The sequence below is a fragment of the Macaca mulatta genome, chromosome 5 (assembly GCF_049350105.2).
Source record: "Macaca mulatta isolate MMU2019108-1 chromosome 5, T2T-MMU8v2.0, whole genome shotgun sequence".
NCBI lineage: Eukaryota > Metazoa > Chordata > Mammalia > Primates > Cercopithecidae > Macaca > Macaca mulatta.
Window position 1 is genome coordinate 78,078,662 of NC_133410.1, and position 25,605 is coordinate 78,104,266.

At 41.3% G+C, this 25,605-nt stretch overlaps 1 protein-coding gene across 2 annotated transcripts in view; it reads right to left on the reverse strand.

Moving 5' to 3' along the window:
- Positions 1-24,290, reverse strand: part of TMEM165 (transmembrane protein 165) — a 30,695-nt gene extending 6,405 nt beyond the window's left edge. Inside the window, exons 1-5 of one of the 2 annotated variants that reach the window (XM_015138648.3) lie at positions 23,856-24,290; positions 17,062-17,164; positions 7,653-7,878; positions 2,248-2,423; positions 1,512-1,694 (exon numbers count right to left, since the gene is read on the reverse strand). In XM_015138648.3, coding sequence (XP_014994134.1) covers positions 1,512-1,694; positions 2,248-2,423; positions 7,653-7,878; positions 17,062-17,079 — 603 coding nt within the window. In that variant the 5' untranslated portion in view covers positions 17,080-17,164; positions 23,856-24,290. 2 annotated transcript variants of the gene reach the window in all.
- Positions 24,291-25,605: the final 1,315 nt, after the last annotated feature.

Sequence of the window (25,605 nt, forward strand, 5' to 3'; positions counted from 1 at the left end):
ACATTAGTTAAGATCAAAAAGAGGTTGAAAAGCAGTAGCAATATTCCATTCCACAACCATCTCCACAGGAAATCTTAATAAATCCGTGTGAACAATGACAGGCACCTCATACAAAACCTCGCTATTCCTCAAAAGAAAAATTAAATAAAAAAATCAGTGGGCATGTTTTAAGTAAGTGGCATTGAACAACTGTGAAGAAGGCCACAGACAGCCAGCTTACTCCCTCACACAAGTCACTCGATCTCTCTGGGTGTCAGGTTCTTCATCTGAAGAGTAAAAGCTACAACAAGATGAGCTGAGGCCATTAGCTTCCCACTCCAGGACTTAGGATTCTTGGGCTAAGACCTAACAGAAAGTTCCTACACAGAAACAAACAAGTCACCTAGGCCAGAGCAGTGGCTCACGCCTATAATCCCAAAAGGATTATTTGCGAGGCTGAGGCAGGAAGTTTCAGGCCAGGGGTTCAAAACGGGCCTGGACAACATGGTGAGACCCCACCCCAACCAAAAAGTAAATAAATAAAACAAATTACCCATAACAGCAGTACGCAACGATACATAAGCACTGAAATAAAAACAATTTTTTATTTCCTTAAGTCTTTTTTGTTCTTTTTATGTATCATTTATTTAATTTCTTGAGATAGAGTCTCGCTCTGCTGCCCAGGCTGGAGTGCAGTGGCGCAATCTAGGCTCACTGGAACCTCTGTTTCCCTGGTTCAAGTAATTCTCCTGCCTCAACCTCCTGAGTAGCTAAGATTACAGGCATGAGCCACCTTGCCCAGCTAATTTTTGTATTTCTAGTAGTAGGGGTTTCTCCATGCTGGCCAGGCTGGTCTCAAATTCCTGATCGCAGGTGATCCGCCCACCTCGGCCTCCCAAAGTGCTGAGATTACAGGCCTAAGGGACCGCGCCTGGCCTTCTTTTTATATTTTAAAGGTAAACCTCCTTTTAAAATTTTTCCATGTCACTAAAATGATGTTGAAGAGTGAATATTCTAAGAGCTACACAGAGATTTGTAAATAGTTGAACCAATTTTCTGCTGGATTATTAGGCTGCTTCTAAATTTCTACTAAGTTACAATAATTATAAGTAGTCTGTGCAACACTCAATTTCTTTAGTGTAACAGATAAACCAAAAGCTATACACTTTATTAAACACCAAAATGGCCTTCAATTATACCGATTCATATTCTCAACTACTATAAAAAAGAAAGTTCTATGATAAGAAAGAAAACCAAGCTAAGATGACTAGTACCACAGTATCATTTTGGCAAAACCAAAGGGAAGAGGATGAGTAAAAACAGTCCAACTAAGCTTGGTTACAAGAATATCACCTGCAGGTGGCAGGAACTGGGAGAAGGCCAATTTTAGAGACTGGCAGAATCATCAGATGTAAAACAGTCTTGCATATGAAGGAATGCTGTGGCCCACTTGAGTGTGTCCAGTGTTTTCTGGAACAAAGTAGTATTAATTGCATTTCGTTTTAAACAGTCTCCTCTCAAATATCACTCACCTCTCTAGCTGCCAATACAATTGTAGTTAGTTGAGAGCGATCACCCCATTCTGCTAAGAATGTTAATGTAAGAGCTTGAACAAAAATGGGTGAAATAAAATGCAACCACTTTTTCTGAGGTACTGTTATGCTTGTACCCGTTTCGACATCTCCTGGTCCATTTAAAAGTTTGGTTCGTTGGAACTAAAATAAATAATAAACAAATGAAAGTAAGCACAGGAAGCAAATAAAATAGCACACAAATCACTTAATTTTTCTTTTATAAGTGTTTAAATTCTATGAAATATGCTCCAAAAAAACTACATTTATGTGACCCCCAAACTTCCCCTCTGAAGCACTGGTCTCACACAGCAACAAATGCTATAGTCTCAATTCTTCCGTTTCTCCTCAGCTGAACAAACCAAACAGGATTTACTGATCATTTACTATCCCAGACACTATGGGAGAAACATGTAAAATTATAAAATACAGTTCCTGCTTTTCAGGAGCTTATAATCAACCTAATTAAGGAAACTGATTACCTGTGCTCAGTATTCATCTCTCAGCTTCCTTTCTCTACTACATTCACACCAACCCCAAGTCAGATCACAGACAGGTATAAGAACAGAACTAAGCAAAAGACATTATTTTGGTGTAGCCCACGCATATCACACAGATGGGGCCACTGAGAAACCTCTGGAGTGTTTATTCCTAGTTGAGTGCCTTTCTGGTCCAGATCAATGGTGCCATGGCTTACTTCTTCATCTTTCTTCTTTAATTCAGCTTGAACTTCTTCCAGTTCCTCTTGACCCTCATCAGGGCTCATCTTTAAGCCTTCCCGAAGCATTCTAATGCCAAAAATGGCAAATAATACAGTTGAAACATAGTATGTATAGACCCTGGGGATGACTGTGGTGGCATAGCCAAACAAAACTGGAAAAAATACAACAGTATGTTTGTTAATGAGTGTGTATCATGACCGACTAAAGGAACAGTTAACTTCAGAAATAAAAATTTATCACTGTTGAAAGAAAAATGGTTCACATTAGAAGCTAATCTAGCATGTAATAAACTCAAGTAGTTCCAGTTCTTTCCCTCCACCAATAGTAAACCCTCAGATCTAGCCCAGGCCTAACACAGCTTATTCAGAAGCCAATGGTCCAGCCGAAGATGGCACATCTTTCAGAGAGATGTTAAATAAGATATTGAACTCCTTTCCAGGCATGTTCAGCCAGAGGCTGGCTTGCCTCTACGTTGTGCAAGGCACAGTACCTGGGGCAGAGATTAGCTCAGAGGCCCTCTCAAGAGTTGAGATTTTATTACCTGGAAGCCACACCACTTTCATAGTGGTATTTCGTCATCACAAATCTTTAAATTACAAACTTCTAGTGAAGCATCATGACAAGATTCTCACATAGCAAGATTCAAACTCTGCTCCTTTGTAACTATTTAAAATAAGTACATTTTATGAAAAAAAAAAAAACCCTAAAAATTCTTATAACATATATTAAAATAATGTTACAACAGGCTCAAACATTCAGTTCCACTCTTTCCCACTGATAAGACATCTGTGTAAGTTATATAAAAAATGATGCCTGGAACTATATCAAGAACTCAAATCCTAACGGGGAAACACAACTACATCAGTAATACTAATTCAGTAATTAAAACTTAAAAATTTGGCTGGGCAAAGTGGCATAATCCCAGCACTCTGGGAGACCACGGCGGAAGGATTGCTTGAGCCTAGAAGTTCCAGACCAGCCTGGGAAACACAGTGAAACCCTGTCTCATAAACAAACAAAAACAACTACGTAAGGAATAGAGGATACGACCATACATATAATATATACAATTACTCTGGCCAGGCACGGTGGCTCATGCCTGTAATCCCAGCACTTTGGGAGACCGAGTCGGGCGGATTACTTGAGCCCAGGAGCTTGAGACCACTGGTCAACACGGTGAAATCCTGTCTCCACAAAAAAAATACAAAAATTAGCCTGATGGGGTGGCACACACCTGTGGTTCCAACCTACTTGAGGGGCTGAGGTAGAAGGATCACTTGAGCCCAGGAGGTCAAAGCTGCAGTGAGCTGTAATCATGCCACTGCATCCCAGCTTGGGCAACAGAGTGAGACCCCATCTCAAAAAAGAAAGAAAGAAAAATACAATTACTCTTTAATTCACTAGCTCTTTTTATGAAATGGGTGCAACACTTATAAACCTGCCTGAAAATTAAATGTATAACCTGTATGTAAATTCCCTACATTACAAAACTTAAAAGATCTTAAAATCATGGTTAGAAATGTAGCAAACCTATGTCTGCGTGCACATCTGTATTTAAATTATTGTGTGTGTGTATATGTATGGATGTATATTTGTATATATGTAAGTATACACACAGGATACAAGCACATATTTTCTAGCTCTGTCCGCTGAAAAGACAAGAGGCAATTTGTAACAATGAGCTCAGTAACCTTGCACCGAGATCTTGGGTTCTAATAACATTCTCCCCTAAAAAGCTCCTCAAAACTCCTCTGAGAAATGGCCAGTTCCAGGACTGGGCAGAGCAGGAGCATGATGAACCTGTAATATCTTGTTGTACTATAAAGTGAGGAGCAAAAACAAATGGAAGCATGCCACAAAGACACAGGACACAGTTTGAAAAGGCTCCCACTGGCCTAACCTGGGATAATTTAATCAGCAAAATAGTTAAATAATTAATTATAAACCACTGAAAAAAGGAATCCATGAGTTTGTACTAATAGTAAAAAGACAAACAAATGGGAAAGGAAGGAGAGCTCTCGCTGGCAGTAGAATGTCAAGGCTTACTGGTGAATATGCAAGTACTAGAATTAAAAGTCGTCATTTTGCAAACATCAAGGAAAGATTTAATTATGCAAGAATCATCAACTGATGCAAAATCTTTGGAGAAATTTTGATGAGGAAGAGGGTGTTTGTACTGTCTTTAAGCATATCCCTACAGATTAGATATTAGTTACAAGGGAAGACAAAGACAACACAGAAAAGAAATCCTGACTGGGTCACCAAAATTAATGTCACCAATGAGGGATAAATGGACACCATGTGCTTCCAGATGAGACATTCTTGGAGAGACAAAGTATCACCTATGCAGTTTTCTAGTCAGGAATGCCTACCTCAATCTAACCATGAAGAAACAACAGACAAACAAGAAATGGGGAACAGTCCATTCCGCCGGGGGAGGGGGGATGCACTGTATTCTCCCAAAAAAGCTGATGTCAGAAAACATTTTTAAAAAAGGCGATGGACATATTTCAGATTAAAAGACTAAAAAAAATAAATAAATAACTGAATGCAATACCTGACCTAGACCGAAGGGAAAAACACTGATATAAAGGACATTATCGAGGGGTTGGGGGCAAGGGGAGGGAGAGCATTAGGACCAATACCTAATGCATGCGGGGCTTAAAACCTAGATGACAGGTTGATGAGTGCAACAAATCACCATGGCACACGTATACCTAACGTAACAAACCTGCACGTTCTGCACATGTATCCCAGAACTTAAAGTATTAAAAAAAAAAAAAAGTGGTTAAATCTATAAAACTAAAGCTGTGAAAGAGAAGGAAGATGTAGAAATAAAGACATGACTTAACAGTTGAGACCTCAAAATAATAATAAAAAGACTGTTACATCCACTTAAATTACATAAAACTGCTGCCACAAGTGACATATTTAATAAGTTTTATGTTCTTTCTTTTTCTTTTTTTTTTTGAGACGAAGTCTCGCTCTGTCCCCCAGGCTGGAGTGCAGTGGCGCGATCTCGGCTCACTGCAAGCTCTGCCTCCCAGGTTCACGCCATTCTCCTGCCTCACCCTCCCGAGTAGCAGGAACTACAGGTGCCCGCCACCAAGCCCGGCTAATTTTTTGTACTTTTTTAGTAGAAATGGGGTTTCACCGTGTTAGCCAGGATGGTCTCAATCTCCTGACCTTGTGATCCGCCCGCCTCGGCCTCCCAAAGTGCTGGGATTACAGGCGTGAGCCACCGCGCCCAGCCTATGTCCTTTCAAAAAACAAAAAAAGAAAGGACATTGGGTCATCCAAAATTAAAATATGGATGACAGATTCAAGTACTGTATCAATACATAAAATATATTAAATGTTATGTGTATGTGTGTGCATTACATAGCTCATAATGTATGTATATGTACACACTATAGACAGGTATTTAAACCATGAGTATATATACACATTTATAATTTTATTTAGATAGAGTACAAATGCTAAAACAAATGGGATAAAATGTTAACAGGTGAATCTAGGCAAAAGATATATAAGTGTTCTTTGTACTATTTTATTTTTGCTGCTTTGTAAACTTAAAATTATTTCTATAAAATGTTTAAAAATTGTAAAATGATGGGCCAGGGGCCAGGTGCAGTAGCTCACGCCTATAATCCCAGCACTTTGGGAGGCCAAGGCGGGCGATCACTTAAGGTCAGGAGTTTGAGACCAGCCTGGCCAACATGAGAAACTCCATCTCTACCGAAACATACAGCAAGTAGCTAGGCGTGATGGCACGTGCCACCAGTCTCAGCTGCTTGGGAGGCTGAGGCACGAAAACTGCCTGAGCCCGGGAGGCGGAGGCTGCAGTGAGCCGGGATCATGCCACTGCACTCCAGCCTGGGTGACAGAGCAAGAATCTGTCTCAAAATAAATAAAAAGATAAATAAATAAAAATTTAAAAAATAAATACAAGGTAAAAGGATGGGCCAGGCACACATACCTATAATATCAGTACATTGGTATTGTTGAGGTGGAAGGATAGCTTAAGCCCAAGAGTTCAAGATCAGCCTGGGCAACACAGCCAGACCCTGTCTCTACAAAAAAACAAAAAATTTAGCTGGGCATAGTGACATGGTCCCAGCTACTCAGGAGGCTGACGTGGAAGGATCACTTGAGCCCAGGAGCTCCAGGTTTCAGTGAGCTATGATCATGCCACTGCACTCCAGCCCTCTGAGTGATAGAGCCAGACCCTGTCTCTAAAAAAAAAAAAAAATACATAAATGAATAATAAATAGCTCTATCGTCTCATTAAGAGATGTATTTCCACTTTTTAAAAATGATTATTTAAATCTGTAATATATTTTCTTTGAGTACTAATAACTATAACAACTCAATTCATAGAGTTAACACTTAGAGATTTACTAGGAGAAATTTACAATATCTTTGAAAATTCAATGATATTAAATGCATATTTTTATTGCAGGTAGATATGACGGGGTGATCCACACATATATTTCTTTAGGCTCATAAAGTGAAGCAGTGGGAGTGGACAAGGAAGAAAGAAATCTGTAACTGGTTTGTCATCAATTAGTTGTAAACACCACTGCACTTGGATCAGCTCTGTAATACATTTTGAAGCAAAAACTGATAATCATTAGGGTAAAATTAAGGAAAGTTAATGAAAATATAAATTATAGGAAGAAAAAAATGTAAATTTCCAACTGTTAAAAAAGTATATTCACATTTGTTTTAAAGGAATGATGGTAATAGTGGGTATCAAATTGCTAATGGTATTTAGACTCACTGGGTATATTTTTAAAACATCCTAACAGTCTCTCTTTTGTTTTTTTTTTTGAGACGGGAGTCTCACTCTGTTACCCAGGCTGGAGTGCAGTGGCACGATCTTGGCTCACTGCAACTTCTGCCTCCTGGGTTCAAGCGATTCTCCTGCCTCAGCCTCCTGAGTAGCTGGGATAACAGGCGCCCGCCACCATACCCAGCTAATTTTTGTATTTTCAGTAGAGATGGGGTTTCACCACGTTGGTCAGGCTGGTCTCGAACTCCTGACCTTGTGGTCCGCCCGCCTTGGCCTCCCAAAGTGCTGGGATTACAGGCGTGAGCGACTGTGCACAGCCCCAACAGTCTTACTTTACACATTATAACAGAAATTAGATCTTTGCAATTCCTTAAGATGAAAAATTATAGACACCTATGCAACAGAGGGTACAAAATTATTTTAGAGGATACACAAGGAAAGAATACACAAATAAAAGGTTGGAAGACCACAAATACGGTGTAAGCCAAATTCCCATAGGACTAGGTCAATGACTCAATGACTTCATGTCACACAACATGCTTTCCCTTTAATTCAGCGAACTCATGGGGGAAAAAGTACACTCACCTGACAAGCACGTCATTAGTCCCAAGGCAAGCATTGCACCAGCCAGAACGGTCAGGCGGTTATAGCGCATTGCCATGATAGCTGCTATAAAAAATGTCTTATCACCCAATTCAGACACAATAATAACTGATATGGCAGCAACAAATGCATGGATAAATCCCAAATTAGTTTGGGTAGCAGGATCTTCTTTATTGGTATGAACTGGAGCTGCTGGTGTAAATATTTTCTGCAAAACAAAAGATGAGTTACTTCTTAAAATCATTATTTAAAATTATTTTACTTTATATGTAAATAAGATTTAGTTTTTTTTGAAAACTTTCTTGTCATGGTCATTACACTTATTTACTGTCTAATCACTCTGAAAGCCATCAGTAATGACAGTAACCTCTGACGGTGGTTGCTACAATTTGAGTATCTCTTACCTGAAATGCCTGGGACCAGAAGTATTTGGAATTTTGGATTTTTTTAGATTTTGGAATATTTGTATCATAGTTGAGTATCCCTCATCCAGAAATCCAAAATGTTCCATTGAGCATTTCATGTGAGCATGTCAGTGCTCAAAAAGTTTCAGATTCTGGAGCACTGTGATTTTAGATTGAGGATACTAAACATGTATGATGCAGATACATATATGTATATATAAATAAATTCTCCAAAACAATTTTAAGAACAGAGTACAGACCTGCTATATCCATTAATTTTTTTTTTTTTTTTTTTGAGACAATCTCACTCTGTCACTCAGGCTGGAGTGCGGAGTGCAGTGGTGCGATCTTGGCTCACTGCAACCTCCACCTCCCGGTTCAAGCGATTCTCCTGCCTCAGCCTCAGAAGTAACTGGGATTATAGGCATGCACCACCACGCCCAGCTAATTTTTGTATTTTTGGTCAAGAGGGGGTTTCTCATCATGTTGGCCAGGCTGGTCTTGAACTCCTGACCTAAAGTGATCCACCCACCTCAGCCTCCCAAAGTGCTGAGATTACAGGCGTGAGCCACCACGCCTGGCCAAAATTACCTTATTTGTTAGGCATTTGTGATTTGAAATTTAGTTATTAGCTATGTCTCATTCAAATTTGTATTAGTAACTTACGTGAAAGACCCAGGTATGTTTATTAAACATTTGAATGACATGAAGCTAAGAAAAATTTCATTAACACTCTGAAGGACAAATTAAGACCCACAAACCTCAGCAGGGTATAGAGAGCTGGTTCCAGCTAAGACAAGTTTAATACAGCTGTTTAACGGATGGTCCTATGCTGAAGTCTAAAAATATCTTAGAAGGTAAAGTGGCCTAGCCAGGTACCATACATCACGCCTGTAATCTCAGCACTTTGGGAGGCTGAGGCGGGTGGATCACCTGAGGTCAGGAGTTCCAGATCAGCCTGGTCAACATGATGAAACCCCATCTCTACTAAAAATACAAAAATTAGCCGGGCATGGTGGCGGGAGCCTGTAATCCCAGCTACTTGAAAGGCTGAGACGGGAGAATTGCTTCAACCTGGGAGGCGGAGGTTGTAGTGAGCTGAGATCACGCCATTGCACAATGGGCAACGAGTGAAACTCAGTCTCAAAAAAAAAAGTGGGGGAGGGGAAGGAAAAGTGGCTAATGAAAAAGACAAACCAGTGTCTTGGCTGTCATTATGCTGAAAATGTGACAAAGCTACAAAAAAGCAGTAAGCTTTTCGCTTGAAGGAGTTAGTGACAAGTCCAACGTTATTCTATGCTGCTCAGACCTTCCCCAAAGTTCTATACACAGTTCTAAAGCACTGCACTGCCTTCTGAAGATTAGCAGAGATGTCAAAGACTCTAAAACCAGGGATGGCAAGTTACTGAAGCCAAAACCCAGCCTGTAAGAACAAAAAAAAATGTTTTTTTACATTTTTAAGAGGTTACAAGAAATAAGAAGAAAGAGAAAGGGAGGGAAGGTTGCTGGAAGGCAAGAAGGAGGGAGGGAAGTAAAGGAAGATTATGCATCAGAGATTGTTAGCCTGTAAATACATGGCCTAAAATATTTACTTTCTGGCAACTACAAAGTGTGCTGACTTGGCTCTAAAACAACCCCATGAGGGACCAGGAAGGACAGGGTATCATGTTCCAATAATTGGGAAAGTGTATATGTGAATCTATCCAATGTATATGGTCCTAAGAGGCAGAACTAAAAAGTTACAGATGGCAGGTTTTAGCTTAACAGAGGAGAGATTTCTATCTCCAAAGAGGCACCTCAAGTTGGAATGGACTGCTAGAGGAGGTGGTAAATACCCTTCTCTTCTCAATGTCTGAGTTCCAGAGAAGGGAACCACCACTCCCGGGAAATGGGCTAGACAAACGGTTCTCAACCAGGGCGATTGTGTCTCCCGGGGGACATCTGACAATGTTTGGAGACATTTTTAGTTGTCACAATCAAAGGGGAACTACTGGCATCTAGTGGGTAGAGGCCAGATACGCTGCTAAACATCCTACAATGCACAGGACAGTCAGTCCTTCCACAACCAAGAATGATGTATCCAAAATGTCAACAGTTCCCAGACTGAGATGCCCTGAGCTAGATAAACCACTTCCAAAGGTCTCTTCCAATCCTAATAGCTTATTTTTAATTTTTAAAGCTTATGAATCTCTAGAAACCCAAGAGATAAAGAAAAAGAAACCCAAGAACACAGTCATTTTGGACAGGGTAAAAACAGATTTATTACAAAGGCCCTAGTCAGAGATAAGAATACAATCGTAAATTCTTAGTGTGCATGTCATTCCTTAACACATAACATAAACCTGATTCCAAAATTCCACAGTAAAGATCAGAAAAATTTAAGCATTACCATTAAGACTAGACCTCTGAGCTAAATACTGGAGAAATTTAACAAATTTAACAAAATGGTTAATTTTAATTTTAATTAAGCTGCCTTGACAGCTACCTCTTAATGAATTAAGTTTAATTAATTAAGCAAGTATCATTTTAAGGGCTTCTCCACTACTATTTTGGTTCCATCTACATGGATGGTCCTTTAAAAATGAGCTTCCTGGCCGGGTGCGGTGGCTGACGCCTGTAATCCCCGCACTTTGGGAGGCCGAGGCGGGTGGATCATGAGGTCAGGAGTTCAAGACCAGACTGGCCAACATGGTGAAACCTTGTCTCTACTAAAAATACAAAACTTAGCTGGGCATGGTGGTGGGTACCTGTAATTTCAGCTATTCAGGAGGCTGAGGCAGGAGAATTGCTTGAAGCTGGGAGGAGGAGTCTGCAGTGAGCCGAGATCCCGCCACTGCACTCCAGCCTGGGTGACAGAGCCAAGACTTCGTCTCAAAAAAAAAAAAAAAAAAAAAAAAGAGCTTCCTGCAGTGAGCTATGATGGCACCACTGCACTCCAGTCTGCGTGATGGAGCAAGCTCCCTTCTCAAAACAACAACTTCCTTTCTCTTCCAATATTAAGAATTCACATATATATATATATATATATATATATATATATATGCATTTCAAATTTCAACTTGGCTCTGACACATTTTCCTCCTGAATATGCTTTTTAAAGGTTAGTGTAAAATTTCAGGATCTGAAATCCCAGAAAAATTTTAGGAATAAATATACACCATTTATGATCACTTAGTGCTAAGCTCAAACACAAAATGTTTACTTTTTAAATCAAACACAATAGTGATCAAAGCTACATAGTCTCATGGTTTTATAATTCCCAGCCATGAAACCTCAGCCACATTATTTCATCTCTGTTCCTTTGTGAAATGTAGGGATAAAATAAAATTTGCTTTAAGAGTACCGACATGCACCACATAACGACATTTTGATCAATAATGGGCCGAATATACAGCAGTAGTCCCATAAGATTACAGTACCAAATTTTTTACTGTACCTTATCTATGTTTTCATATATATATATGATGTTACAACTGCCTACAGTTTTAATACAGTAACACCCTGTACAGATTTGTAGCCTAGGAGCCATACACCATACTGTTTAGCCTACGTGTGTAGCAGGTTATACATCTAGGTTTGTGTTGAGTACACTCGAGGACGTCTGCACAACAATGAAATTGCCTGATAATGCATTTCTCAGAACACATCCCCATCATTAAGTGATGCATGACTGTAAAACAAAACAAAATTTTAAAACACTACATACTCTTAAAACTTTCCTATACACGAAACACAAGCAAAATAAACTTAAAGCTTGTTACACACTATGCTGGTCCTGGGTGGCCAAAATCATACAACCAACCATGGTGACAAGAACTTAAAAACGAAAAGTATCAGGGTACTGTGAAGACACCAGATTTTTTTAAATTAAAATATTAACAGGATTAGAAAGTGATCCATTACCATTCCTTCACTGCTATGTGCAAGGATCATCTTCTTTGTCTAATTCACCTTCACAGGGACACAGTGTAGTGGTTAAGTGTATAGGCTCTGGAATCAGACTGCCTGGGTTCATAGCCAAGGCATTATCAGTTATGGCATGACCTTGGGCCAGTAGGTACACCTCCCTAAGACTCAAGTTCATCTATAACATAAGGGCTACTTATGTCTCAAAGGGTTGCTGTGAGGATTAAATGAATAAAGCCCTTTAGGACGGTGCTCAGTACACAGTAAGTACTCAATTAGTTTTTGCAGTGCTACAAAATATGAACAGTTGAATCTTCCTGAAACTAATTTCACGTTACTTACTGTTTTAAGAAACATAATGGTTTTTTCATACCAAATACTTGATTCCGATAACTATGCAACAGTTCACACTGAAGCACATACCAGGTTCCCCAACTGAACCTGTTTCTCCATCCTGAAGCATGAGCCAGAGCAGAGTCTAACAAAAAACCATGCAGCCAAAAAGGTGGGCCACATAATGCATTTTTACATTTTCTGGTAGCCATGTATTTAAAAGTAAAACCAGGTAAAAAATTTAATAACATTTTACTTCACCCAATATATTCAAAATGCTACTATTTAAATTACAAGCAGTATTTTTAAAACTACTGAGCTATTTTAACATTCTTTTTTTCATACTAAGTCTTCAGACCCTGGTGGGTACTCACTCACTGCACACCTCAACTCTGGATTTGCCACATAGCAAGTGCTCACAGCCACACGTACTCATGGCTCATGGTTACAGTGCTGGGCAGTGCAGCTCAAAAGCATGCCAGCCTTTTGCTAACCACAAGACTTTGGCCACACAGTCCTTTTTCCCTTCCCACCTCCTTTTCATTATCCCCCTCTTCATCTAGATTCCTCAAGGTCCAACTCAAGTAGAACCTCTTGAGAAAGGCCTATCCCAGCAACTCCAGCTCTTAACGATCCTGACCCACTACAATAAAACTGATGCAAACTTGTGGGCAATGAATATGGGAGGCCTATTACAGAAAAAAGTTCAAGATAGGAACACTCAAGAAATTGACCTTTTTGGATTACAAATATGTATAAATGTAATGCTATCATTTGTAATAAAGAGACAAAATAACTAAATGTCAGCTTGGTGGTTCATGCCTGTAATCCCAGCACTTTGGGAGATGGGTGGAGCCCTTGAGCCCAGCCAGGAGTTCAAGACCAGCCTGGGCAACAAAGTGAGACCCTGTCTCTACAAAAAATACAAAATTAGTTGGGTGTGGTGGCACACACTTGTAGTTTCCAGCTATTTGGGAGGCTGTGAGTTGAGAGGGATCGCTTGAGCCCAGGAGGTGGAAGTTGCAGTGAGCAGAGATCACATCACTGCACTCCAACCTGGGCAACAGAGTGAGACCCTGTCTCCAAACAAAGAGAAAGAAAAAAACAACTGAATGTCCATTGATAGAAAACGAGTTAAATAAATGGTAGATCCACATAACAATATTATAGAGCTAAAAAAATAATAAGAATATTCTATATACTAATATAGAAAATCATTAAGATATTTTGAAGTTGAGAAAAAGTATATACTAAGTATGTGTGTATGTGGATGGTGTAAGTATCGTAAATACACACCAAGTCTCAAGAAACAAGTTAATGACGAATGTTTCCAGGAAAGGAACCAGAATGACTAGAACAGGGGTTGGCAAACTTTTTCTAGAATACAAAAAAGGAAAAGAGACATAACTTCTCACTTTACATTCTTCTGTATCTTCTGGAATTTTTAACTTTCACACCATTATAGACACATGCTATGCACCATTTCAAAAACCTCTTGACCCAACATCTTATGCCAGCTATGAAGGATCAATTTCGTGTAAGCTGTGACTGGCTTCGAGCAGGTCCAACCAAAAAGCACTGCTCTGTACTTACTCATTCACTACCTGGAAGTGTGGGGAGTTAATAGCTGTGGGGCAACCAATATGGAAGCTGGTTCTAAGATTCATTTCATAAGCCTCCTTGGAAGTTTCAGAGGGATTCAGTACTAGTCACTCATGGAGTAGCTAACTTGAAAATACATCGGCCGGGCATGGTGGCTCAAGCCTGTAATCCCAGCACTTTGGGAGGCCAAGATGGGCGGATCACAAGGTCAGGAAATCGAGACCATCCTGGCTAACACGGTGAAACCCCATCTCTAATAAAAAATACAAAAAACTAGCCAGGCGAGGTGGCGGGTGCCTGTGTTCTCAGCTACTCGGTAGGCTGAGGTAGGAGAATGGCATAAACCCGGGAGGCGGAGCTTCCAGTGAGCTGAGATCCAGCCACTGCACTCCAGCCTGGGCGACAGAGCAAGACTCTGTCTCAAAAAAAAAAAAAAAAAGAAAGAAAATACATCACACCTCTCCTGCATATACCTCTTTTCTGCACTGACAATGTGGAAGAATACAGGTATGTTCTGAGAACAGGAAGTAAACCATCAGAAGAATGGTTGGGGCAAGATTAGAAAGATAAACCGGGCCTGAAATCCTTCATGTTTGCGGACAAGCTCAGAGGCAAGAGAGAAGTCCTTACATATTTTGTGTAACACATAAACACGATCAAGGCACTGTGACCAATTATCAGGGCAGAGTGGAGAATACCAGCCACTGGATCAATCAGGAGGTCAGCTGCACAAAACCTGTGTTAAGGACAAATAAGAGAAGGAAAAAATTCTGCGCATGATGGAAAGAAAAACCACTAGACCTTTAAAAAATGTAGGCGGGCTGGGGGAATCAAGGATGGTGGTGAGGTTTTCTGACTGGTTGGCAGAAATATTAGTACCGTTAAAACGCTAGTATGTATTTAGTACTCTTATTATGTGTATTTAGTATGTCTTTAGTATGTGTGAAAGGGGAATAAAAACAATGGGTTTAGTTTCATATACATTCCAGTTGGGGTGATAAAAAGCATTTCAAATGAAGGTTTGGAAGAGGTTATTGGAAATGGATCACCAGAGTTTAGCCTAGGACAGCTTCAAGACATGCAGGCTCAAGGTTGACAGCCTCCATGTCCTCAATAGGCTCTTGGAAACTGCAACTTTAAGTGAAATGATGTAAAAGAAAACCAACTTTCTTTTCTAATCCATGTTATAATGAAACAACACTGAATTAAAATGACATGATTTGATGTCATTTCACTTAAAGTCACAATTTCCAAGAATCTATTAATGACATTAAGTGAGGACGTACTGTATCTGGTTGCTGGCAGCCCAAAATTATCAGCTAGAAATCTGCAAGTAGATGAGATTTCCAACAGATAAGGTAAAGAGATAAAGTTCAAAATATGTGCCTTAGAGAATGTCTTTATTTAAAGAAGATGGAGGGAGGAAAACAATAGGAAAAAAAAACTATTTTAGATATTTCAAGAGCCAGGCAGCAACTAAAGCATCACAGGCTGTCAGGTTAGTTTTGAGCTACTAACTACATGCCAGATATTTTCAGATATATTGTTGCATTTGATACTCAAAAAAACTTAAGAGCTGTTTTAAGTTTTAACACAAGAAAACTGAGGTCAAACGGGCTTCATTATTCTTCCAAGTTCATACACCTGAGATGGATTCTTAAAAAGTAGAGAATTAACAGTGTCAAATGAGAACTGAAAAAGATCCCTGGATTTAGCAATTTGCTAACTTACAAGTTTCCTTCAAAAAATAGAATTTGTGGTGGCTCATGCCTATAATCCCAGCACTTTGGGAGGCCGAGGCAGGAGGATTGCTTGAGGCCAAGAATTCGAGGCCGGCCTGGGCAACATAGTGAGACCTCATCTACAGAAAAAAATAAAATTAAATAAATAAAATTAGCCAGGTGTGGTGGCATGCACCTGTAGTCCCAGCTACTTGGGAGGCTGAGGTGGGAGGATCACTTGAGCCCATGAGTTCCAGGCTGCAGTACGCTATGACTGTGCCACTGAACTCCAGCCTGGGCAACAGAGCAAGACCCTGTCTTTAAATTAAAATAAATAAATAAATAAATAAATAAAATAAAAAAATAAAAAAAGAATTTCAAGAAAAAGTCAAGGACTGAAGCCAGATAACAACAGACTAAAGTAAAGTGAAAATGCAGCAAATCCCCTAGTTAGAAGTTTGGTTTATAAAACTGAAGAAACTAATATGGCTGGGTATGGTGGCTCATGCCTGTACTCCCAGCACTTTGGGAGGCCGAGGTGGGCAGATCTGAGGTCAGGAAATCGAGAGCTGCCTGGCAAACATGATGAAACCCCGTCTCTACTAAAAGTACAAAAAAAAAAAAAAAAAAATTAGCCAGGTGTGGTGGCACATACCTGTAGTCCTAGCTACTCGGAAGGCTGAGGTTGCAGTGAGCCAAGACTGTGCCACTACACTCCAGGCTGGGCAACAGAGCGAGACACCGTCTCAAAAAATAAAAAGAAAAAGAAAGAAAAGAAACTAATAAGTAAGATTAAACGAATGACGTTTTTCTTTTCCAAAATAGGAGGAACATACGAACACGTGTCAGCAGACATAAAGGAAGCAATGGGAAGGGAGAAAATAAAGGCACTGAGGGAACAGAATAGGAACGTGGACACAGAGAGGAGGTACGCAAAGGATGACAGTTTTGTCCAAAACATTAAAAAGGCAGAAAGTACGGGCACAGAAGAAAATACTTCGATGCATACAGGGTTAGATGCAGTGTGCAATTCCAATTTTGGTATTCCACTATTCAGTTATACAGTGTTATATAATGGTAAGTAATGAGATACTAGGGTTTTAGTACAAATACCACTATTTTTGTGTTTTAATAATGTCTGAAACACACCTTATTTAAATCTCGAGAGCAGGATTAACAACTTAGATTTTTTTAAAAAAAACTTGCTTAATAAAAACTCTGTTCTAGTTAAAATTTTAATTCCAAATTTAAAAATTGTAAAAAAAACAATGAAAACAGCACCCTCATTTAGAAAGTATTCTTTTATACTTTCATGATCCTCAAGAGAGTGAAGAAAAAGAAAATCAAAGAAAAAAGTAATTCCTATTCTAGTTCTAGAGTTCAAATGAACACAAATGTGACTGTATTGAAATTTGATACAGATACCTGCATCGGAATCTTCATCTATACATGATGAAACTAGAGAAGATGAAGATGCTTTCTTTGAAACAAAATCTACAGCTTGCTACCAAGAAAAAGACTGATGTCCCTGCAAAAAAAAACAAAAACAAAGTTGCTCAATAAGTTATCAAACAACAGGTGAGATTATCTGAAGATAAAGGAGTCAGAAGAAAATGCTTACAATTTGCTTAGAACTGTCTCCTGGGCACTACTAATATTAAGTCAAAAGAAGCTTTTTTTTAGGGGTTGGGTGCAGTGGCTCATGCTTGTAATCCCAGCACTTTAGGAGGCCAAGGCGGGCGGATCATGAGGTCAGGAGATGGAGACCATCCTGGCTAACACAGTGAAACACCGTCTCTATTAAAAATACAAAAAATTAGCTGGGCATGGTGGTGGGCGCCTGTAGTCCCAGCTACTCGGTAGGCTGAGGTAGGAGAATGGCGTAAACCCGGGAGGCGGAGCTTGCAGTGAGCCGAGATCCCACAACTGCACTCCAGCCTGGACAGAGCAAGACTCTGTCTCCAAAACAAAAAAAAAAGCTTTTTTTAAAAGTTGTAAAAATGTGCACAAAAAAATATATGCACTTAGGCCGGGCACAGTGGCTCATGCCTGTAATCCCAGCAATTTGGGAGGCACGGTGGGTGGATCACTTGAGGTCAGGAGCTTGAGACCAACCTGGCCAACATGGCAAAATCCCATCTCTACTATAAAAACAAAAAACAGCTGGGCCTGGGGGCATGCACCTGTAGTCCCAGTTACTCTGGAGGCTGAGGCATGAGAACTGCATGAATCCAGGAGACAGAGGTTGAAGTGAGCCAAGATCTCGCCACTGCACTCCAGCCTGGGTGACAGTGAGACTCTGTCTCAAAAAATATATATATATAAAATATTATATATTATGTTATATATTAATTTTATATGTTTATATATAATATATATACATGCACTTAAACAATGACACCACAGATAAACCTGATTTCGAAAGATGTCATTAAAGATAAAATATTAGGCCAGGCGCGGTGGCTCAAGCCTGTAATCCCAGCACTTCGGGAGGCCGAGACGGGCGGATCACGAGGTCAGGAGATCGAGACCATCCTGGCTATCACGGTGAAACCCCGTCTCTACTAAAAAATACAAAAAACTAGCCGGGCGAGGTGGCGGGCGCCTGTAGTCCCAGCTACTCGGGAGGCTGAGGCAGGAGAATGGCATAAACCCAGGAGGCGGAGCTTGCAGTGAGCTGAGATCTGGCCACTGCACTCCAGCCTGGGCGACACAGCGAGACTCCGTCTAAAAAAATAATAATAAAATAAAATAAAGATAAAATATTTTAATTTTCATTATTGTGTATTTTTGTGAATGGTTTCACTATTTTTAAATACTTTACTAATGTTACTTGTTAATTTATATTAGAATTTATATTTAATAATTATTTTGTTATAAAATTATCTTGTGTTTTAATGAATGCTTATTTTTATGAATGTTATTGTTTTGTAATGTATTTATGCACTTGAAATTTATTAAATGTGTTTAGTTTCATTGATTTTTTTTTCTTTTTTTTTTTTTTAAGACAGAGTTTTCTTCTTGTTGCCCAGGCTGGAGTGCAGTAAGCAGCACAATCTCGGCTCACTGCAACCTCCACCTTCTGGGTCCCAGCGATTCTCCTGGGATTCTCAAGCAGGGATTACAGGCATGCACCACCACGCCCAGCTAATTTTTTGTATTTTTAGTAGAGATGGGGTTTCATCATGTTGGCCAGGCTGGTCTAGAACTCCTGACCTCAGCTGATCCACCCACCTCGGCCTCCGAAAGTGCAGGGATGACAAGCGTGAGCCACTGTGCCCAGCCTTCATTGATTTTTTTTTAATGAGTTTTTTTGATGACAGACCACCACTAAATAAATTCAGTATTAATATAATTACTTTCTGAGAAGGTAATTATGAGCAGGTGTCCTGATAACTGATGGCCTCAATCTTAGCTGTACAGAGGCTAGAATTAGGAGGCTGGACTGGGTGGAGTGGGACTGCAACTTAATGAAAATAGAAAAAAGTTTAAAGTGTTTTGTAGAAGGTACTCTCACAGCTGAAACATAATAAATAAATGAAATACCAAAAACAGTAAAGTAAAAATATGGTAACAAGAACTGGCACTTGGGTCAGGTAATGATTCTGTGGCTTTATTAAAAGTGCTATGCAACCAGAGTCATTCTTCTTTGGCTTCCAGAATATGCAATAAGGTATAAATGACTTTTATTAAATCTCTGATCTCCCTTAACTAAAAGGACTTATGTTTCTTATATTACATATTCTGCCCAGGGAAGGAATAAGAAAAAAAAAACATATTGAGTAAGTCACTAGAAACATAAACTGCAGAAAAGATAGGACCCAAGTAATCAACAACACTTTTTATCATGGGTTTGTAAATTGGAGGTTAATCATGACTGTAAGTTCATATTACTTACCAACTTTTTTTTAACCTAATTATAGAGAAAAGTACATACTCAATGTAGCATGCCCTGTTAGAAGTTCAGTCACCTTGCTTTTAGCACCCTATAAGATACAACTAGGTTTTTATAACATTATCTTCCACTTGAATGCCTACTAACCAAGGAGAGATGCTTCCCCGCTCCATTTTCAGAAGCCCACTCTCACACAGTGGCACAAAAAAGGTTATAGTTAAATATCCTACCCTCTTAAAAGATCTACTGCATGTAGTTGCAAAGCAAATCCGTTGAAACTTACATGTTCAACTCTTGCTTACATGGCTGTTAAACTACTTGGATCATTTCTTACCTCCATCAGGTAGACAAAAAAAGCAAATGACACTTATATTACATAGTTTAGAAAACATGTGAAAGAAAAATCTTCCAGCATAGTGAGTACTGTAGATAGAGCAAAACATACTTGAGCAGTATCAAAAAGTTACATAAAAATGTAATTAAAACAAGACAAGGCCAGGCATGATGGCTCATACCTGTAATCCCACCACTTTGGCAGGCCAAGAGGGGAAGATCCCTTGAGCCCAGGAGTTTGAGAGCAGGCTGGGCAACATAGTGAGACCTGGTCTCTTAAAAAAAAAAAAAAAAAAAGGAAGACAACAAGACAGTTATATTCTACTATAATACAAAATTAGAATAAACAATAATAAATGTATAACTAAAATGAATCACCAATATATGAAAATATTAAAGGGAAAAATCATATTATATTATAACCGCCCTTCCCTCCACACCCCTAGTTTTAAAGACAAGGATCCCTTCCCAGCTACTCAGAAGGCTGAGGCAGGAGGATGGCCTGAGTCCAGGAGCTGGAGGCTGCAATGAGTTATGAGCTGTAAGAAGACCTTGTCTCTATAAAAAAAATTAAATAAAACTTTAAAAGATAAGAATCCTTAAGACCATTTAACATGTTTACTGGACACTGTTTCTACCACTGTGGCATTTTGCATGGCTAGATTTTTCCTAGCTTCTTAAAAAGGATATTAGTAGCTCCACACCTACCGTTATTTCTGTCTTAAAAATCCCAATATGACTAAAACGTCAACAAAATACCTGCAAAGTTACGTATTCATAATCTCTCTCTCACTCACACAATTAATCCAAAATAGTGATTGTTTTAAAATAATGTGATACTGGGGTAAATGACAGGGCTAAAAGATGAACACTAAGAGTAAAGTTCATGTATCAGCATTTCAGTTCCGTTCCTGGAGTGGACATGTCAAGCAGGGTCAGCGGAGCCCAGGAGAGACAAGCAGGGCAGTGTAAATGGGAGCCCCACTTCTAAGCATATGCCTGGGGGCAGCAGGGCAGGTAGAGGGAAAAAGATGGAGAAGCCCACTCACTACTTTGCCCCCCGCAAGTGGACTAAAGACCCTGGCTTCACATGTTAAATGATTCACACTTCTTGTACACCTCTGACATCACTCCATTATACCTCTCTGTTATCATGGGTTATTTATTACTCATGAGTTCAGTGCTTTTGATCTTCTCTCTTTAAAAAAAAAAAAAAAAAAAACTTTACAGGAGTCCCAGAATTAACCATATAGTCAGCTAACACTAAATTGTCTAAACCAACACCAATCCAATAATGGTTACAAAATCACATCATATCCAGCAGACAATAAAAGCTGAATTTTCGTAATTCCATCTGGTGGATCCCTTTGCAACTTAAAGAAAAAAAAAATGTTGGATAGACACTTAAAAATAGGGTTGTTGTTTTTTTTTCCTGGTTGAGTTTATTTTACAGCCAGTTTTTCCATAAAGGTATTTAAAAGCTGATACAAACTTGACATGCAAATACTTCTACCCAGCCTTTGAAAATTTCTTAATAAATGCCAACAGACAAGGTCCTCTGGAATAGACAAAGATGAGTAAGCCAGAGTCGTGCTCTCAAGACACCCAAAAGCTAGCAGGGGCAGATAAAAACATGTACACAACTTGCAAGAACCCAAGGCAGCAAGATGTGTGTGTAAACGTGCCACAATATACACAATAAAGCTCCCCAAAAAAGGAGAAAGAGAAAGCTAAGCTCAAGATCAAAGAACTACACCAGCATACAATCCAAATAAACCATTAAAATCCATTAATGAATTAAATAAGTCAAAAGAGAAAGTTAAGACACAATGAATGCTAATAAAACTTAGTAAGGCATAGAAGTCCAGATTCTAACTCTGGTTCTGCTGAAAACTAGCTGTGATATTAAACCATTACTCCTTCCAAACCTAGGTTTCTCCATCCATAAACGGGAAACGGCACCTCCTCTGCCTGTTTAACGGGCTGCTGTGAGGATGAAATCGGCTCACAAAATCTTCACTTCCCAGTAACTTTAGCTCCCAGCTTCCCTCTCACACCAGAATCTCCTCATAAGCAGTTATTCAACTTCTTCCTGAGCACTTCCAGTAAGGGGAACTTCATTATTTCTCAATATCGATTACTACATCCGGGACAGCACTGATTCTTACAAATGTTCTTGCTTAGTGAAACCAAGATCAGTCTCTCAGAAATTTCTATCCTATGGTCTTACACAGAAAAACAACAGAAAACTGGAAAAGCCTAAGAAAGTAACATGTAATGAAAACATGAAACACAAAAACAATGCACCGGTGTGAGAGCTCACCAGCACTTGGGAGGCCAAGGCCGGAGAAGCGCTTAAGCCCAGGAGTTTGAGACCAGACACGGCAACACAGTGAGACCTCCTCTCTTAAAAAAAAAAAATAAAAATTAGCCGGGCGTGTTAGCACACGCCTGCAGTCCCAGCCACTCAGGAGGCTGAGGTGGGAGGATCAATTAGAGTTTGCAGTGAGCCAAGATGGCGCCACTGCACTCCAGCCTGGGCGACAGAGCAAGACCCTGTCTCAACAAAGGAAAAGGAAAAGGAAAAGGAAAACGAAAGGAACAGAACGGAAAGAAAAAAGGAACAGAAAGGAGAAAGGAACGGAAAGGAGAAAAGAACGGAAAGGAAAGAAGAAATGAAAGGAACGGAAAGGAAAAAGGAACGGAAAGGAGAAAAGGAGAAAAGGAGAGAGGAGAGAGGAGGGAGGAAAGGAAATGAAAGGAAAGGTCAGAGATAAATCACTCTTAACCAAGAAATTTTAGGGAAGGCTTCACAGAGAGTAGGTATCTGCTGGTTCTCCAAGGTGGGAAGAATTGATTTGTGGCTTCAAACTCTAGGTCTTTTTCTTTGAAAAGGTCTTCTGTTAGGGAGAAACTGGCAAGAGAGCACAAGGCCTGTCCCAAAGGGTTCTTGAAGCACATTCTTTTTTGCAGATGAGCACATCCCTTTAGCGTATGAGCCAAGAAAGCGGTGGCCAAAAAGCCTGGAGGTGAGCTGGAGCCAGATCAGGAGAAACCTGAACATCACTCTCCTAAAAAGGCTGGACTGAAATGAGTGCAGGCAACTCACCGAAGACTTCTGACAAGATGGCAGAATTCAACGTTTGGGAAGATTAGTTACGTGGAGATGGCCTGGGTGGGAGTGGGGGTTTGAGTGCCACACTGGCCAGGATTCAGGGAGCAGATACTGGAAATGACGCGAAAGCCCACGACTGGGAGAGAGAAGAAATGTTAAAACGCTGCCAAGTGACTAAGGACTGATTCTATTAACAGATTAAAAAGTTAATTTATAGTATCTATTCAGTGAAGGACAAAATACAGGATTCTGTTTTACTTATAAATGTAGTTTTGACATCCCACACCGCTGCAGGACGCTGTACTGCCGGAGACCAATTCCTCTGCGTTCCTAAAGGGTACTTCCTGCTAGCCAAAGCACGTTTTAAAAAAGTGAGAGTCATGGTTCATAATCCATATTTATTTGGTAAGAAGCACAGGCAGTGCCAAGTTGAATTTGGGTAAGCAGTTTGGGATAAGCTATTTCAACAATGAAATGGCCGATGTGATGATCCTCAGGGAATACAAAAAGCCTCCTAGCAGCCATCTGTTAAAAACTTTTTGGTAGGGATGAGTCTTTCCAGCTACTCTAAGACACATCTGATCAATAAAACGCCCATCCCTGAGCAGCACCTTGGTCCTCCGGAGATCAACGTTTACAGCGGGCTCCTCTTGGACTCTCCCTCTCCCTTTCCCTAAAGGAGCGGGCAGGACCAGGCCTCACCGGAAAACAGCGCAGCCGACCGCCCTCCACCCCGGGAGCAGGGGCCGGGCTCCCCTCCCCCAGCAGAGGCGGCGGAGGGCGGCGCTCTCAGAGGCCTGGAGCCTGGTACCCGGCGCAGCCGGCCCCGCAGCCTCGCCCGCCCCATCCCCCGCCGCCCCGGCCCGGCCCGCTCACCTCGACCCGGGCCGGCTCGGGGCCCTGCACGGCCACCGGCTGCTGCTGCTGCTGCAGCTGCTGGGCAAGCGCCGGCGATACTTTGTTCCGGTGGCTAAGGTCTTCATCCGGGCCGGCCCGGACCGCAGCCGGGGCCCACAGCAGTGGAACCAGAAAGAGCAGAAGCAGCTGGGGCGCCGATGCGCGGCCGTTCCCTGGGGCCGCGGCCGCCATCCCGCCCGCCGGGCCGGCCGCGCACGGGCACCGCAAGAGGAAGTGCGGCGACAGGAAGCCTCGACCCCGAACAGCCTCCGCGGCGCGTCCTCACGACTCGCCGCCGCCGCCGCCGCTTAGAGAGCAGTCAGCACCATCCGGGAAGTGCAAGCGGCGGGAGTAAAGTGAGGGGCAGGCCCCAGTCCTCTCAGGCGGCGGCTACACTGGAGTCAACCAACCGACTCCGCGCGACCCAGCCCAGGCTCCTCTCGGCCCCGTCCCTGCCCGCGACGGCCTCCCATTGGCCCGGCGTCCGCCTCGGCGTCGTGACGTCCTCGGCCAGGTTGAGGAGCGGCGCGCGCCCTCCTCCCATTGGACCCGGCGCTCCCGGCAGGTACCCGGCACCGCGTGTCCTTCCTCTGCTCGCATCCTACCCGCGCCGCGTCCCGGCCCTCCTTTCTCTGCCCCACAGTCCCAGGACTGCGGGGCTCTTCGCGTCTGCTTCGTCCTGAGCCTTCCGCCGTCATGTCCGCACCCGCTGTTCCCTGCGCTTAGTCTCTCTTAGAGGTCAAATTAGCGCGAGCGCCTCTGGTTACGTGGCGCTGGCTCGCAGGCACCGCCACGCCCAGCTCTGTTCCGCTCTCCCTTGCCGAGCGTCTGTGCCACCCCTCCATGCGCCCACCTACCGCCAAAAACGTTCTTAGGAGCTCAAAACGCTATTTTTTTTTTTTAAGTTCTGAAATGGGATTTGGAAATAACATGACATTTTTCAAGCCTTGTTTTAAGATACTGCCTATAATTATCCCAGACCAAAAATGGCTAACGTTGCCCTCGTCCAGTATGGCCTTGACGTTTTGGGTGCATCTTGTTTTGTGTTACTCCTTAGACCCTTTAAAAATGCTGGGCTTTTGAAATGGACTGTTTAAGACTTTTGCAGGATGGAGCTTTGGGTGAGCAAGACTAGAAGACAGGAAAGGATGGTTGGTTAGGCTTGAGAGTATTTTTACGTCTTCCCAAAAGAAAAGTGAGCTACCATAAGTTTGACTGAGACCGAGTCCCTAATAAAAATCGGTAGTGCTAACCATGTGCCAGGCACTAATCTAATATTACACATATTTACATACAGTAAACCTGTACTCAGTAAAGAGCTAAGGAAGTTTATCACCAACTGAAACAAAAAATTAATTTACCAAAACAATCTGTGGGAAAGTGGGCGAACCTACTTTGAGTTCACCGAAGATACCGTGTTTGTCATAGGATAGTAAAATTTCCGTCTATGTTTTTTTGTTTTGTTTTTCGGGTTGTTTTTGTTTTTGAGACGGAGTTTCACTCTTGTTGTCCAGGATGGAGTGCAATGGCGCCATCTCAGCTCACTGCAACCTCCGCCTCCCTGCAACCTCCGCCTCCCAGGTACAAACGATTCTCCTGCCTCAGCTTCCCGAGTAGCTGGGATTACAGGCATGGTCCACCATGCCCGGCTAATTTTGTATTTTTAGTAGAGATGAGGTTTCTCCATGTTGGTCAGGCTGGTCTCGAACTCCCGACCTCAGGTGATGCG